Source organism: Bos mutus, chromosome 15, assembly GCF_027580195.1.
Source record: "Bos mutus isolate GX-2022 chromosome 15, NWIPB_WYAK_1.1, whole genome shotgun sequence".
NCBI lineage: Eukaryota > Metazoa > Chordata > Mammalia > Artiodactyla > Bovidae > Bos > Bos mutus.
Window position 1 is genome coordinate 975,186 of NC_091631.1, and position 14,757 is coordinate 989,942.

The window sequence follows — 14,757 nt, forward strand, 5'->3', positions numbered from 1 at the left end:
TGGGAAGCTTCACACAGCAACAGCAGTGCCTAATAAGTGTCTGCTTCCCCACCACGTAATTGTAAGGGTGTGCAGCCTAAACGTACGGAAGCGCTCACGTAAAGGCTCAGTCAAGATCAGCTCTGCAGCAGCAGGACCACCTGGGCTTTGTAAGTGACTCCATCTCGTGTTCGTCGTGCATGCGTGCTCAGTCGTGTCTGACTCTGCGACCCCATGGACTGCAGCCCTCCAGGCTCCTGTGTCCACAGGATTTCCCAGGCAAGAAGACTGGAGTGGGTTGCAGTGCTCTCCTCCAAGCGACCTCCCGACCCAGGGGTCCACCTGCCTCTCCTGCACTGGCCGGCTTGGCATCTTAGCCACTGAGCCACCTGGGAAACCACCGCCCCCCATGCTGGTCACTGAGGCTCAATGACTGTTCACTCACGTGGCTCAGCATCTCTGAGCCTCAATTTCCTTACCTACAAAACAGGAGCGACAGTGTCCACCAGGGCTTTTGTGAGGACTGAATAAGATAATCGCTTTGCGTTCCTTACACGATGAACAGCACATGGTTGCTGCTGTTGATCATCACTCAGTCGTGTCCGGCTCTTTGCGACCCCATGGACTGCAGCACGCCAGGCCTCCCGTCCCTCACCATCTCCCGAAGTTTGCCCAAGTTCATGTCCCTTGCATCGGTGATGCCATCCAGCCATCTCAACCTGATGCCCTCTTCTCCTTCTGTCCTCAATCTTTCCCAGCATCAGGTTCTTTTCCAATGAGTCAGCTGTGCATCAGATGACCAAAATACTGGCACAGGTAACATCTCAATAAAACAACTATAACAAGATCTAGAAAGTCATCTCCACTGCTTTTATCTGGATCTAAGTACTCTTAAACAGGAAAGAACCAAAAAAAAAAAAAAAAGATACAGAACGTTAGAGCTGAAAGTAACCCTACAGATTCTATCATCAGATTCTCTCACTTAAGAGATGGGCAAACCAAAGCCCAAGACCAAATCATGAGTTATCGGAAGAGCCAGGAATAGAACCCAGGTTCCTTGACTCCCATCTTCCCAGGATGGGAAGTTTCTCCTACAGTTTTTCCCACTGCAGTGAGCTGCCCCCACGATCAACAACAATAGCAACAAACTTCAGTCCAGATGAGACAATTCCCGGAAGCGGCCGAAGCCCAGGTCATCTGAACCACGTGAGACTGGGTCAGGGCTTCCCTGAGAACAGACCCGCCGGACCCTGGGCGGGGGTCCTTCCCTTTGGACACACCCATGCTCTCACGGGGGCCACGGGGCCTCGGGAGCCCCAGGGCCAGCAAAGCAGGTGACGCGCCTTATCTCGGGCAGCGGGACTGCCCACTGCCTGGAGGGCACTGGGGCATCTTTATCAAGGCGTGTGGCAACAGGAACGTTGCAGCAGCGGCCGCAGCTGACACCGCCGGCCAGCACCACGCGCCCGCCACCCGCTTCCTCTCCCCTGACTCCTGCTCCTCGCCTGCCAGGAGACACGGCCGTGACTCAGCCGCACTGAGCTCACCTCTGTCCCCGACCCCTGCGGCCCCCGCCCGGGCCCCGGGCCCTGAGGACGGCGGGCCCGTGCCACCCTCTCTGGCAACAGTGGGAGGAGGGCGCAGACCCAGGACTCGGCGCCACCCGCGATCCCGCCGCCCAGCCTGACCGCGCCCCAGCCCCTTCTCTGTCGGCCTCAGCCTGTGGGCCCCTTCGTGGGCTCCTCTCATAGAACATTTCCCACCCGCAGAGCCTCTGTCATTTCAGTCGTTCATGTCCGACTCTCTGCCACCCTGTGGACTGGACCGTAGCCCGCCGGGCTCCTCGTCCATGGGATTCTCATGTCCGACTCTCTGCCACCCTGTGGACTGGACCGTAGGCAAGGGGCTCTGGAGAGGGGTTCTCATGTCCGCCTGCCACCCTGTGGACTGGACCGTAGCCCGCCGGGCTCCTCGTCCATGGGGTTCTCAGGGATACTGGAACCCACGCCTGCCCCTCTTCCCGACCCAGGGATCGTCTCCTGCTCGCCCGCCTGAGGAGCCCCTGGGAGGTGCTAGGGGGCCACCACCCTCCGGCTGAAAGCGGGCTGGACAGGGGCTGCGGGGGCCTCAGGCCGGCGCTGGTCCCCACTAAGCCTCGGTCTTCTGACCAAGTACGGGGCTAGCTTTCCAATGCGACTCTGCGCACCCCCAGGAGACTTCAGGGACACCTCAGAAACCCTCCAGGGAATTTGGGTGGCAGTCAAGCCTGCATCCCCTCTTCCACCTGCAGAGCTCCACCTTCATCTGCTTCTCACACTGAGGTCGAATACACGACTTCACTTTCAGAATCAGGCCTCTTGCCAAGAGAGAAAAAGGAAGGAGAGAGAGAGAGAACAAGAGAAAGAAAGAGAGGCACGCTTAGCCAGCAGGAACTGCACCAGAGCACATGAACGGAGCTTTCTAAAGAAAAGGGAAGAAGACGGAGTCCCTCCCTCCTTTCCAAGGTAAAGCATGGCTCAGTGTTCATCCAAATCATCAGCAACTCCTGAAGGACCTTTACAAATCAGAGCGTCAAGGTGGAAGGGACAAAGAAAAGGACGGGAGAAGGCCACCCTAAATGCAGAGGTCTCTGTTTACAGGCCCTCCGATGACCCTCCCGCAGTGGGTGTCAGACCGAGGGAGACTCAGGAGTGCTCGGGAAAGTTTCGGGGTGAAGGAGATGATAACAGAACGGGGAACCAGCAGTCCGGCCTGGGGAGGCGCGTCTGGTCCCGATGTCCCCGCTGGGGAAGGACCGTGGTCGGCGGGTCGGGCCCTCCAGTTGCTTCCTCCTCTCCACATGGAAAGAGCTCTGTGCTTGGGAGACTCCTGTTTACAGACCCAGATCTTCACCCATTAAATCTGGTTCAAAGAGACAAGGACGTGTGATTCTCCTCGTCCTTACTGCCTACCTCCCCCACCCCCCGAGCCTCCTTTCCAGGATGAGGGGTTGTGGATTCCCAAGGACAAACACCAGCACATCCAAGGACTCCAAACACACACACACACCCCTGCCTGAGCCCAGCGTCTGGTTTTTCCAGTCTCTCTCCTCCAATGAAGAGAGCCAGAAAGTCTGAGTAAGTGTCAGCTCTCAGCAGGCACTCAGGGCTCTCTGTTCCCCACCTCAGGGTCTGCGAGACCTCCGTTAACGCCCCTTCGCCCTCCTAAACCGAAACCCTCCCGGACGAGATGTTCCCCTTTCTGCCTCTTCCTGACACCCCCCCTCCGCTGAACCAAGAGGAAACCACGGGAGAGTGGCTTCCTGGGTGAGCCTCATGCGCTCGCCTTCAAGATGTGGTTCTGGCTGAACAGTCTGAGCCAAGAACTGGCCCCGTTTGAAGATGAAGACGCTGAGGAATAAACTCATTACCAGATTAGCCCAAGGCCACTGAGTCCCTGGACAACTGGACAAGAGCCAAAGTCCCAGCTGACCGAGCCCCAGGCGTTCCACCATCACGACGATAATAAGGGTATTTTGTTGCAGGCACTTTGTGGTTCCAAACGCAATATTTGCTTCTCACGGCAACCCCAGGAGGGACACGCATGACACCCCACTGGCAGCTGAGACGACTACTTCACTTGGTTAAATGGCTCATCCCGGGTGACCCCGCTAACAGGAGCAGCATCAGGGCCCGAAGGCAGGGCTGTGGAAGCCGGGTCTCCCGGCTCTTACCCTCCACACTCTGCCTGAAGACGCCCTCCCCAGGCCAGCTCAGAACCACGTCCGCACATATTTCAGGGACGCTGCAACGTCGGGGAAACTGAACTGGACTCGTCTACGTGCAGGAATGAAAAAGATACCAGTGTAGGGACTTCCCCGGTGGTCCACCGGCTAAGAGTTTCAGCTCCCAACGCGGGGGGCTCGGGTTCGATTCCCGGTCAGGGAGCCAGTCTCCACGAGCTGCAACTGAGAATTCGCAGGCCACGTTAAAAGATCCCACCTGCCGCAACCAAGGCCTGGGGCAGCCAAACAAGTAGTATTTTTAATTTTTTAAAGAAAATACCAGTGTACATAAGCCCACAGATGTGTAGGTTTGTAGAGATACCCATGACTGCCTGCGCCGAAGACCCAGCTCTGCCACCTGAGCAGCTGTGTGACCTTAAGCGAGTGACTTGACCTCTCTGAGACTCAGCTCCCTGAGTGCAGCAGGAGTAATCTGCCCCTGGAGCTGCTGTGAGGATTAAATTAGTGAATGTGTATGAAGAGTTTAGAGCGACGCGGGTACAGAGTAAACTCCCAAGGCCATGCCATGCTATCAGGTTTCACTAAACTGAGTTTCTGCTAAAGACGCAACTCTAATGCCAATTCTCAGAAGGTGACAGCGGGTCCCTTAGACTGGACTGACATGTGGTTCACTTATTCATCTCTCTACATATGCATTTAAAGAAATAGAGCTCTCTGTAAATTTTGCTTCTGCTAATTCTCAAAAATGTTGACCTTTACTACTCATCGTTCATTTCTAAACAGTTTGTCATTTCCATTTTGGCTTCTTCTGAGCCCACGAGTTATTTAGAAAAGTAGGCAAACTTTCTAAATCAGCTCAGTTCAGTGCAGTTCAGTCGCTCAGTCGTGTCTGACTCTCTGCGGCCCCGTGGACTGCAGCACACCAGGCCTCCCTGTCCATCACCGACTCCTGGAGTTCACCCAAACTCACGTCCCTAGAGTCGGTGATGCCATCCTACCATCTCACCCTCTGTCGTCCCCTTCTCCTCCCGCCTTCAATCTTTCCCAGCATCAGGGTCTTTTCCAATGAGTCAGTTCTTTCTAAATACATTAAGAATTTAAACCTTCAAAGTGGGTAAACCTAAGGAGAGCTATTACTGCATAGTTAATTTCTAACTTTATTATTATCGTCATCAGGGAACAAGTCCTATATGACTTAATATTTTGTGGAATTTAGCATTTTATTTGTGTGTTAGCACATGGTCAGCATTTTTTAATCGTCTGTGAAGCTTGAAAAGATCCTGCACTCCATTTGCTGGACACAAGACTCATCGAAGCTTCATGCCACGTTCACGCCTCTGCTTTTGTTGGGCAGGCCCTAAGCAAGATACAGAGCAGGAGTAGTGAAGAGAGATGGAAGTTCATCTAAAGAGAGGAAGGAGGAAAAAGCAAAAGCACCGTGCGGGTAGACGTCATCTACATTGACGAGAAATCTGTGACCAGGGAAGTTCATTCACCCAGAACCACACGGCCAATAAGGAATAAATGGACCCCTGCGTGGTCCAACCCCTGGGTCACAGTGGATTATTTCAGACACAGATCTGGGGTCTCAAAACCAAGGGCCTCGCCCACAACGTTCTTCTCATTCAACACAAGGTCCCATCTGGAGTCACAGATCCATCTGTCCACTCACTCAGCCAGTGGCACTGATTGAACATCTCTCATCTCCAATAGCACAGACCAGACTGGGCACCCTGCTCTCCCTGGAGCCTCGCGGTCTCAGATGGGAGGGACCCAGGCCATTCTGTCACCACATGGGGGGAGATGACAGCTCTCAGTCCAAGGGACCGACGCCCAGGCGAGGACAGGGCATTAGAGAACGGATGGCTAGGTGACTCCTGGGGAAACGGCAAAGGATGCCTGCAGGAAGGCATCTGGGTGGGAAGGCCACACCCTCTTCCTGCTGTCCCTCTCACCCCAGGAGCATTCAGGGAGACTCAAAGATGAACCCTCTGCTTCCTCTCCCCTACCCTAGGCTTCTCCACACTTCCCAGGCTTCCTCCCCTCCCCCAACCCCATCAACACCCTACACCCCTCAGCATCCAGCTGCCAAGGATACAGGAGAGAGGAAGGAACTTACACTGTCTGCCTCCCTCATCCTCAGCCTCCTCCCCAACTTGCTTTCAGCCTCTGTCCCCCAAGCACCCCCCTCCCTGGATGCTCCTAGAGGACGGCACACTAATGGTTGTGAAAGTGAAAGTCCCTCAGTTACAGCTGACTCTTTGAGACCCCATGGACCATACAGTCCATGGAATTCTCCAGGCCAGAATGCTGGAGTGCCTAGCCTATCTCTTCTCCAGGGGGTCTCCCTACCCAGGGGTCAAACCCAGGTCTCCCGCATTGCAGGCTGAGCCACCAGGGAAGCCCAGGAATGCTGGCAATTACCGAGCAGCCCACCTGAGAGGAGGACTCTAAGACTCGGGCCTGGAACTTCCCTGGCGGTCCAGTAGACAAGACTCCGCTTTTCCAGCGCAGGGGCTTCAGGTCTGATCCCTGGTCAGGGAAGTAAGATCCCGCATGCCAATGTGTGGTCAAAAAATAACTAAAAATAAGACCAGAGCCTAAGACATGGGTTTTAAATTTACCAAGGCGTTTAATCTCTGCAAGAATCTTCTGGGGACCCTCCCCGCCTTACAGTTGAGAAAACCAAAGCATAAAGGCGCCAAGCAACTTCCCCAGACCCTGAAAACTGAGTGCCAGAGCCAGGAGGAGAGCGGGTCACTGGATGGATCCCTGAGGTCCATCACCCTGGAGAGACGTGTCTTAACAGCACCTGCCGCCGCCCAACCACAGCCCTGGTCCCCAAGAAATACACATGCAAAGAGCTAACACACAGAGGCTGTACCAAAGAGGTCGTGATGAATAGAAAGCTGAGAAACTGTCACAGCTCAGAGGACGCTGCGGGAACTCAACTCAGTGTGTTACCCTGGGTGGGATCCTAGACCAGAGGGAGGACCACCCGTGGGAAAACGAGTGGAATCCACAAAAAGTCTGGAGTTCAGTGACGCGTGATGTACCAAGGTCGGTTTCTCAGTTTAGACACGTGTCCCGTCGCACATAAGACGTTAACAGTGGAGGAAACTTTAGACGGGACTCCCTCTACTATCTTTGTGACCCTCTGTCGGTCTAAAATTAGTCCACCACAAACACATATTTCTACAAAAAGCAATCCCGCTGCCGTCCTGCGGGTTCCCTGACCCAGGCAGCCAAACAAACCCAGACAGCATACGCTCCACTGATCTCTCTAGGTGGGGGGTGAGCCTCACTCAAGTTTCCACATGCAGACAGGGGAACGTTGCCATGGAAATGGCCCAGCCAGGAAACAGGCTGACCCAACAGCAGAGAGGGGAGGAAGTTGCAAAGTGGCCTGATATAAAACGCTGGAGATAAGGCCCCCTCGGGACTGCCGAACCGCCCAGCAAGTTCATCCGTTGTTGCAGCTCAGTTGCTCAGTCGTGTCCGACTCTTTGTGACCCCATGGACTGCAGCACGCCAGGCCTCCTGTCCACCACCGACTCCCGGAGTTTACTCAAACTCATGTCCATCGAGTCAGTGATGCCATCCAACCATCTCATCCTCTGTCGTCCCCTTCTCCTCCCACCTTCAATCTTTCCCAGCATCAGGGTCTTTTCCAATAAGTCAGTTCTTCGCATCAGGTGGCCAAAGTATTAGAGTTTCAGCTTCAGCATCAGTCCTTCCAGTGAATATTCAGGGTTGATTTCCTTTAGGATGGACTGGTTGGATCTTCTTGCTGTCCAAGTGACTCTCAAGAGTCTCATCCAGCAGAACAGTTTGAAAGCATCAATTCTTCGATGCTCAGCCTTCCTTATGGTCTAACTCTCATATTCGTACATGACCACTGGAAAAACCATAGGTTTACAGCTTCCTGAGCTGTGGGAGTGTGGTCTGGACTCTCACACAGGACTTCACTGGCAGGCAGCTTCTAAAACCGTAACATTACATGGCTGCTTTTACATATCGATAAAAATAAAGAGTTTGTGGAGGCTCCAGGAAGGCCTGCTGAATGCTGTCAGCTCAGATCTGGAACCTTCCCTGCAGCGATGACACTGGAAGTGAGCCTTCAGGGATGCATGAGATTTTCCAGGGGAGCAACGAGGTAGCAGGATTCTCACTGTGATACCCATACGTTCTCCTCTGTGGTCTTCCTGCAAGGGGACAACCCTCCATGAGGAGTAGAGGTGGAAGTTTCAGGTACAGGTAGGAGCCTTGGAACTCACCCATCCTCATCCTTAAAGGTGGAACCATTGACCTCTGGCTCCATTAGCAAATCTACGGGTCCCAGAGTAAATGCTGCACTTCAAGCAGGTCAAGTTTCACTAACCCAGAGGGGATGGAGCCAGAAGGATAAGTTGCAGTGAAGAATAACGTGTGTAAGGGCCAAGATGTTAGTGATCAGTCGACAGACAAGAGTTTACCATGCGGAAGGGTGAGGGTCCCGTCTGCCACCGTGACAAGGGGCACAGAGGGCAGCTGGGGAGGCCACCAGCGACGGTGACAGATGAGCAAGACGGGCTCACTCAGCTCCTGGTCTCCCCACTCGAACCTCAGGCCCATCTGAGCCTCAGTTCCCTCACCTGTAAGATGGGAATGCTATAACACCGCCTTGCCTTGCAGGGTGGAGAGGATTAGACACACACGCGCCCTTTCCAACAGGAATCGGCAGCTCAGTCAGTGACCACTGTTACCACTGACGCCAGCAAGTCACAGACCCGTGGAGCTGAGAGACAACAGGACTTAGGAGACTGAAGAGTCCAACTCATAAAAGACAGATGGAAGGTGCTTTCAAGCCCACGCCACGGTAAGAAAAAAAAAAAGAAAAGAAAAAACCCACTGACAATAGAAGAGAAGTATTTCGCTCTGAAGCAACGTGCAGCCCACCAGGGCTGCTGGCAGGCTGGGGGGCAGCTCCCAGGCTGTGTTTCAGGAGCGTTACCTGTAAGGAGCAAGCCTGGGAAGACAGGCAGGAATTCTGCCAAACGGGGAAGGGACCCTGAAGGGAGGGAAGACAGCACGCTCGAGCATGTCCCCCCCAACCACCACGGGAGTAAAAATAGAACTAATCGCCTTCCCCCAGCCCTGCATTCTCTCTCTGACCTCTGGCTGCTGGGCCTGTAATCCCTCGCAATCCCTGTCACTCCCGTCTCAGCTCCACTGACGTCTGCTCACCCGGGGCAGCTCCCCCAGGGAGACAGGGGAGGGAGGAAGGAACCACGACGATTAGAAACCTTCAAAGGGGAAGCACGGCCCCCTGTTCTGGTGGTTGTACAACCAATGTGACTGTGCTCCTGGGGCACTCACATGGGGAACTTCAAAATGCGGAAGGAGGCCAGGGACGAGCCCTGCAGGACACAAGACGGGACAAAGAGTGAATAAGTCGGTCTGGCCTTCAGCGCCTCAGGTGTCGATTTCACTGCTGCTGCTGCTGCTGCGTCTCGTCCGTCGTGTCCGACTCTGCGCGACCCCATAGACGGCAGCCAACCCGGCATCCCGTCCCTGGGACTCTCCAGGCAAGAACACTGGAGTGGGTTGCCATTTCCTTCTCCAGTGCATGAAAGTGAAAAGTGAAAGTGAAGTCGCTCAGTCGTGTCCAACTCTTAGCGACCCCATGGACTGCAGCCCACCAGGCTCCTCCATCCATGGGATTTTCTAGGCAAGAGTACTGCAGTGGGGTGCCATTGCCTTCTCTGTCGATTAGCGCATCCTTATTGGCTCTCTGTGGAGGAGCCAGTAAACCCCAAGATGTTTCCAGCTCTCTGGACACACATCCAAAGTCCGTGACCTCCATTTGACACATTGCTGCCTCTCTGTGAGCATGATCAACTTTGATGTTGCTGTTGTTCAGTCGCTCAGTCGTGTCCAGCTCTTTGTGACCCCATGGACTGCAGCACGCCAGGCCTCCCTGTCCATCACCAACTCCCGCAGTTTACCCGAAGTCCTGCCCATCCAGTCGGTGATGCCACCCAACCATCTCATCCTCTGTCATCCCCTTCTCCTCCTGCCTTCAATCTTTCCCAGCATCAGGGTCTTTTCCAATGAGTCGGCTCCTCGCGGCAGGTGGACAGAGTACTGGAGTTTCAGCTTCAGCATCAGTCCTTCCAATGAATATTCAGGGTTGATTTCCTTTAGCATTGACAGGTTTGATCTCCTTGCAGTCCTAGGGACTCTCAAGAGTCTTCTCCAACACCACGGTTCAAAAGCATCAATTCTTCGGCCCTCAGCTTTCTTTATGGTCCAGCTCTCACATCCATACATGACTACTGGAAAAACCATAGCTTTGACTAGAAGAACCTTTGTCGGCAAAGTGATGTCTGCTTTTTAATATGCTGTCTAGTTTGGTCATAACTTTTCTCCCAAGGAGTGAGCGTCTTCAAAGTTCATGGCTGCAGTCACTGTCCGTGGTGATTTCGGAGCCCAAGAAAATAAAGTCTGTCACTGTTTCCATTTGATGGGGGGTCTGCTTTTCAGGGACCACATCCCTTTGTTTTCCCTATACGACCACGTGTTCTTTCAGACCAGGGCTTTGTATAAGAACTCTGCCTAGAATTCCCTGGCAGTCCAGGGGTTAAGACCCAGGGCTTTCACTGCTGTGACCTGGGTTCAATCCCTGGTTGGGGAACAATTATTAATAAGATCCCACACACCTTGTAGAATGGCCAAAAATAAAAAAAAAACTCTGCATATCAGGATGCCCAGCAGCGGCAGGCAGAGGTTAAAAAGCACCAAGAACGGTGTCTCCCTGAAGCCCAAAGGGAGAATGGGTGGAGTTTCAGGATCTTTGCGCTTCTTCTAAGGAGCCTCTCCAGCCTCTGAACAGAGTAGATTTCAGTCTCAACAGGGACTCAAGCGGAAGCATCACTTCTGGGAACAGCCCCCGGGCCCTAAAGCCCCAGCACCAGGGACTGGTCCACGGGGTCTTCAAGGAGTTGTTTCCGTCTCAAGGACGGGATCATCGGTCTGTTCCTCGTGTGCCTCCCTCGCTGACTGTGATCCCCAAGGCCCAGCAACTCGTGTCCCTCTGCATCAATTCCCACCCCGCCCCGGCGCCTCTGGGAGGGTGGGGACATAGAAGATGCTGGCTGAACACTGGCTGAATGAAACCAGAGCCAGGCAAGAGGCTCCAGCTCCGGGACGGGAAGGGTCTGGACTCAGCGGATCCAAAGTTCAGCGCCTGAGACCTCGGCAGGAACCGCCTGGTGAGGCAGGCTGGGCGTGGGCACCACAGCTCCCTGCCAGCCTGACGTCACCAAAGGCAGGGTTCTGGGCCGGCCCCGCCAGGGGAAGGGCAAGAGACGGATGAGTCTCAGCCGGTGACCGGTGACCGCAGCAGCAGGAAGGGGCGCCCTTCAGGGAAGGTGCTGCTCCCAGCCCGTCTGTTTGGGGAACTTGAGTTGACTGCAGTGGGTGATTATCAGGGATTATCTCATTTCACCCTCGGTGACCCTGAGGGGAGGGTGCGGTGATCCACTTTCTGGTGGCCTCTGAGTGCTTGAGACAGGCTCCCAGTGAAGCCCTTCTAGAAACACACACCCTCAGGGTTGATGGAGACTTTGAACCTCCTCATGGGCTGCCCCCCTTTCCAAGAAGGCTCAAATTCCTACAACAGTCAACATGCCACCAAGCCTCCCTCCCAGGTCCCACCAGCCTGGCCCCGCCTTGGGCAGCTCTGAGTATCACAAATGCCTTCCACAGGGCTTCCCTGAGTGGCTCCAGGGTAAAGAATCCACCTGCCAATGCAGGAGACACAGGTTCGATCCCTGACCCAGGAAGATCCCACAGGCCTCAGAGCAATGAAGCCCGTGCACCGCATTACTGAGCCTGTGCTCTAGAAGCCGGGAAGTCGCGATACTGAACCCACACGCTTCAGATACTGGAGCCCACGGTCTGCAAGACAGAAGCCCGCGTACCACAGCAGGAGGGGCCCCGCTCACGGCAGCTCCCAGAGAGCTTGGGCAGCAACAAAGGCCCAGCACAGTCAGTAAGGAAGCAACTAAATTAAAAAAAAAAGCCTTTCTAGAGTCATCACGTCTGCCCAGCAGCCTCCCGGCTTCACTGTTCTCCTCCTATCTACATGGAGCAGCACTAACGCCCCGCACAGGGCGGCTCTTCAGCTGTCTGGGGGCAGGTCACGCTCCGCTGGCCCCAGGGTTTAGAAAGATCCCCGCCGACAGAGATGGCACTGCCGCTCAGGGTTAAACCGGCTTTGGGCAGGTTAGCAAACCCTGACAAAAGGAATCAGAGAGCGAAGATGGTAACAGTGTTGCCGTGAAGGGGCGCGCGCGCTCTCTCCGGGAGTAAGGAGGGGCTGGCTAGGGGAGGTGAGCTAGAAGCCAAAACCCACCTAAACCTTAACACTAGCCTTCAAGGAAAACGTTAACGTTGCTGGAAGGGACTCGGAGATGCACCGAACTCCCTGTGGTACATACTGGCGTGAGAGGAGCAGTGAGGCGCAGTGGCACCGAGGAGCAGGCGCTCGGCGGCGAAGCCACAGTCGGAATCTCCTGAATCCGAGCCTGTCCTCTTTGCACGGCGCCGTCATCCATCTCCCTGCTCCACGAGGCCGCACCCCCAGCCTCACAGCTCCGTCTACAGTCTCACTCCCGCCACGCTCCCGGGAGGAAAAGGGAACGACGCAGCATTGGCGCCATTTTACAGATGATAACACTGAGGCTCGGAGAGGAAAAGGGACTTGCTTGGGTTCCTCCCAACAAGCTGAATTTATACTTGGGACTCAGAGCTCAACTGAGGCTCTCTACTGTCTGTTGAAAGGGCATCTTGCCCTGGAAATGGACTTCCTCACTTAAGGAAGGGCACTGCCCCTCCCTGCCGACCAGCTCTGCACTGCCCCATGACTGAGGATTGTGCTGGACCGGCAGGTCTTCAACACCACGCTCTGCTTTGCTCTCTGCCTCCGGGGCAAAGGCTCAGGGAGAGGCCAAGAGCCTGGCTCCTCCCTGGATCGGGCTGCGTAACCCGGGGCATCCGTCCTCCCCAGGCTGAGCTCTAGTCTCCCGCTCTTTACAAACAGAGGCAGCCACTTCTGCTCTGTCATTTCAGGGATGTTGTGAGGCTCAGATGACAACGGGCAAGGAAGCGGCGAGGCGGCTGACACCCACCACCAGTGACCGTCCCCTCCCCTGCCTCCAACGCAGTCCTACTAGGAGTGGTGAAAGGGTCAGGAAGGTCTCAGCTCAGGCGAGGGCGGGGAAAGAAAACAACTGTGACATCAGCCCAGCACTCCCTCACGCTTGCCCAGGGCTTCATTTTTCCGAAGAGATTTTACAGTGACTAGCGTGAGATTCACCAGTGCTTAGTCCTGGGTGCGCCATGCACCATACAAAGGGCTGTGCGAGCTCTTTCGGTTTTAGTCCTCAGGAATACCCATTTCACAGATGACAAAACTTAGGCTCCAAGGTCATGGGCAGAGCTGGTAGGCAGTGGAGCGGGGAGGCAGACCCTCTATCCAGACCCCTGTTGCTCAGACTTGATTCAGTGTGCGCATGATCACCTGGAGAGATTTATGGATAATCAGATTCTGATTCCCTCGCTCTGGAGGCAGGCCTAAGCGGCTGCGCCTCCCACAAGCTCCCAAGTAGATGGGACGACGTTGCATCAAGGGCTAGATTTTAAATTCCCCTAAGATAGAGCCTGAGTCACCCAATCCCCAGGGCTTAACACTGGGTTTGCCCCATAGAGAACACTCAGTAATTATTCAACGAGTCAATGAATATTGCACGTAAAAACCTATGCTTTACCCCTTCTCTGTACTAAGCCCGATTACATCATCCGATCTCAACACAAATCTCTAGGGTACCATTAACCTTCCTTCGACAGATAAGGAAACAAGTTCAAAAGAGTAGGTTGCCTAAGGTTTCACCGCTTTTACGCAGCAGGGCTGGAAGCCGACTCCCTTCAGATCCTTGGCCCTGATCACAGCCGTCCCACGGATGGGGGTCGCGGGCGGGGGGGATTAATAATTACAGACAGCTGGGGGTGCCGAGGCGCTGAACATCCGCTAGACCAGATCAGCTCACGGTCAGGCGGTCGCCCACGGGAGCTGCTCTCTCGGGGGCGAGGGCAGCGGGCTCAGCGCCCCGCAAGGGGAGAGAGACTAGGGGGCTCCCGGAGGAGGCGGGGCCGGGCGCAGCGCCCGGCAGCGGCGAGCAGGCGGTGCGCGCCCCGACCTTCACGGGGAGCCCCTCTGGACGCCCCCGCGGACCCCAGCTCTGGACAGACGCCGTCCAGCCGGGCGGGGCAGGGGGCGTCCAGGGAGAGCGCAGCCCGGCGACGCATCGGCGGCAGGCGACCCGGGAGGGGGCTGCGTGCGTCCGGCTCAGGGAGAGCAGGCCTGGACCCGGGATCGGAGGAAGCCGCCCGCTCGCCCGCCCGTCCGTCCCCGGACTCACGGCCTTCAGCTGCTCCAGCCGGTCCTTCATCCTGGCGCCGGGGCCGGGGCCCAGGTGAGCGGCCGGAAGAGGCGGCGGCCCGGCGAGAAGGAGCGTCCGCGGCCCCGCGAGGCCCGCCCGCGCTCCCGACGCGGCTCCGGGGGCGCGGCTCCGACCGGCGGCCCGCCCTCACCTGGGCCGCGCCCCGCCCTTAAAGGGACCGCGCCGGGGCCGAGGGGCGGTCCCGCCTGCGTGCAGGCGCTCAGTCGCATCCGACTCTCTGCGACCCCATGGACTGCAGCACGCCAGGCCTCCCTGTCCATCACCAACTCCCAGAGCTTGTTCAAACTCATGTCCATTAAGTCGGTGATGCCATCCAGCCATCTCAACCTCTGTTGGCCCCTTCGCCTCCCGGCTTCAATCCTTCACAGCATCAGGGTCTTTTCCAATGAGTCAGCTCTTCGCGTCAGGTGGCCAAAGTACTGGAATTTCAGCTTCAACATCAGTCCTTCCAATGAATATTCAAGACTGATTTCCTTTAGGATGGACTGGTTGGATCTCCTTGCAGCCCAAGGGACTCTCAAGATCCTTCTCCAACACCACAGTTCAAAA

At 55.7% G+C, this 14,757-nt stretch overlaps 1 protein-coding gene across 4 annotated transcripts in view; it reads right to left on the bottom strand.

Moving 5' to 3' along the window:
• STX3 (syntaxin 3) overlaps positions 1-14,324 on the bottom strand; it is a 95,632-nt gene extending 81,308 nt beyond the window's left edge. For all 4 annotated transcript variants that reach the window (XM_070383263.1, XM_070383262.1, XM_070383264.1 and 1 more), the window contains exon 1: positions 14,167-14,324. In XM_070383263.1, the coding sequence (XP_070239364.1) occupies positions 14,167-14,196 (30 nt within the window). In that variant the 5' untranslated portion in view covers positions 14,197-14,324. The remainder of the gene's footprint in view (positions 1-14,166) is intronic.
• Positions 14,325-14,757: the final 433 nt, after the last annotated feature.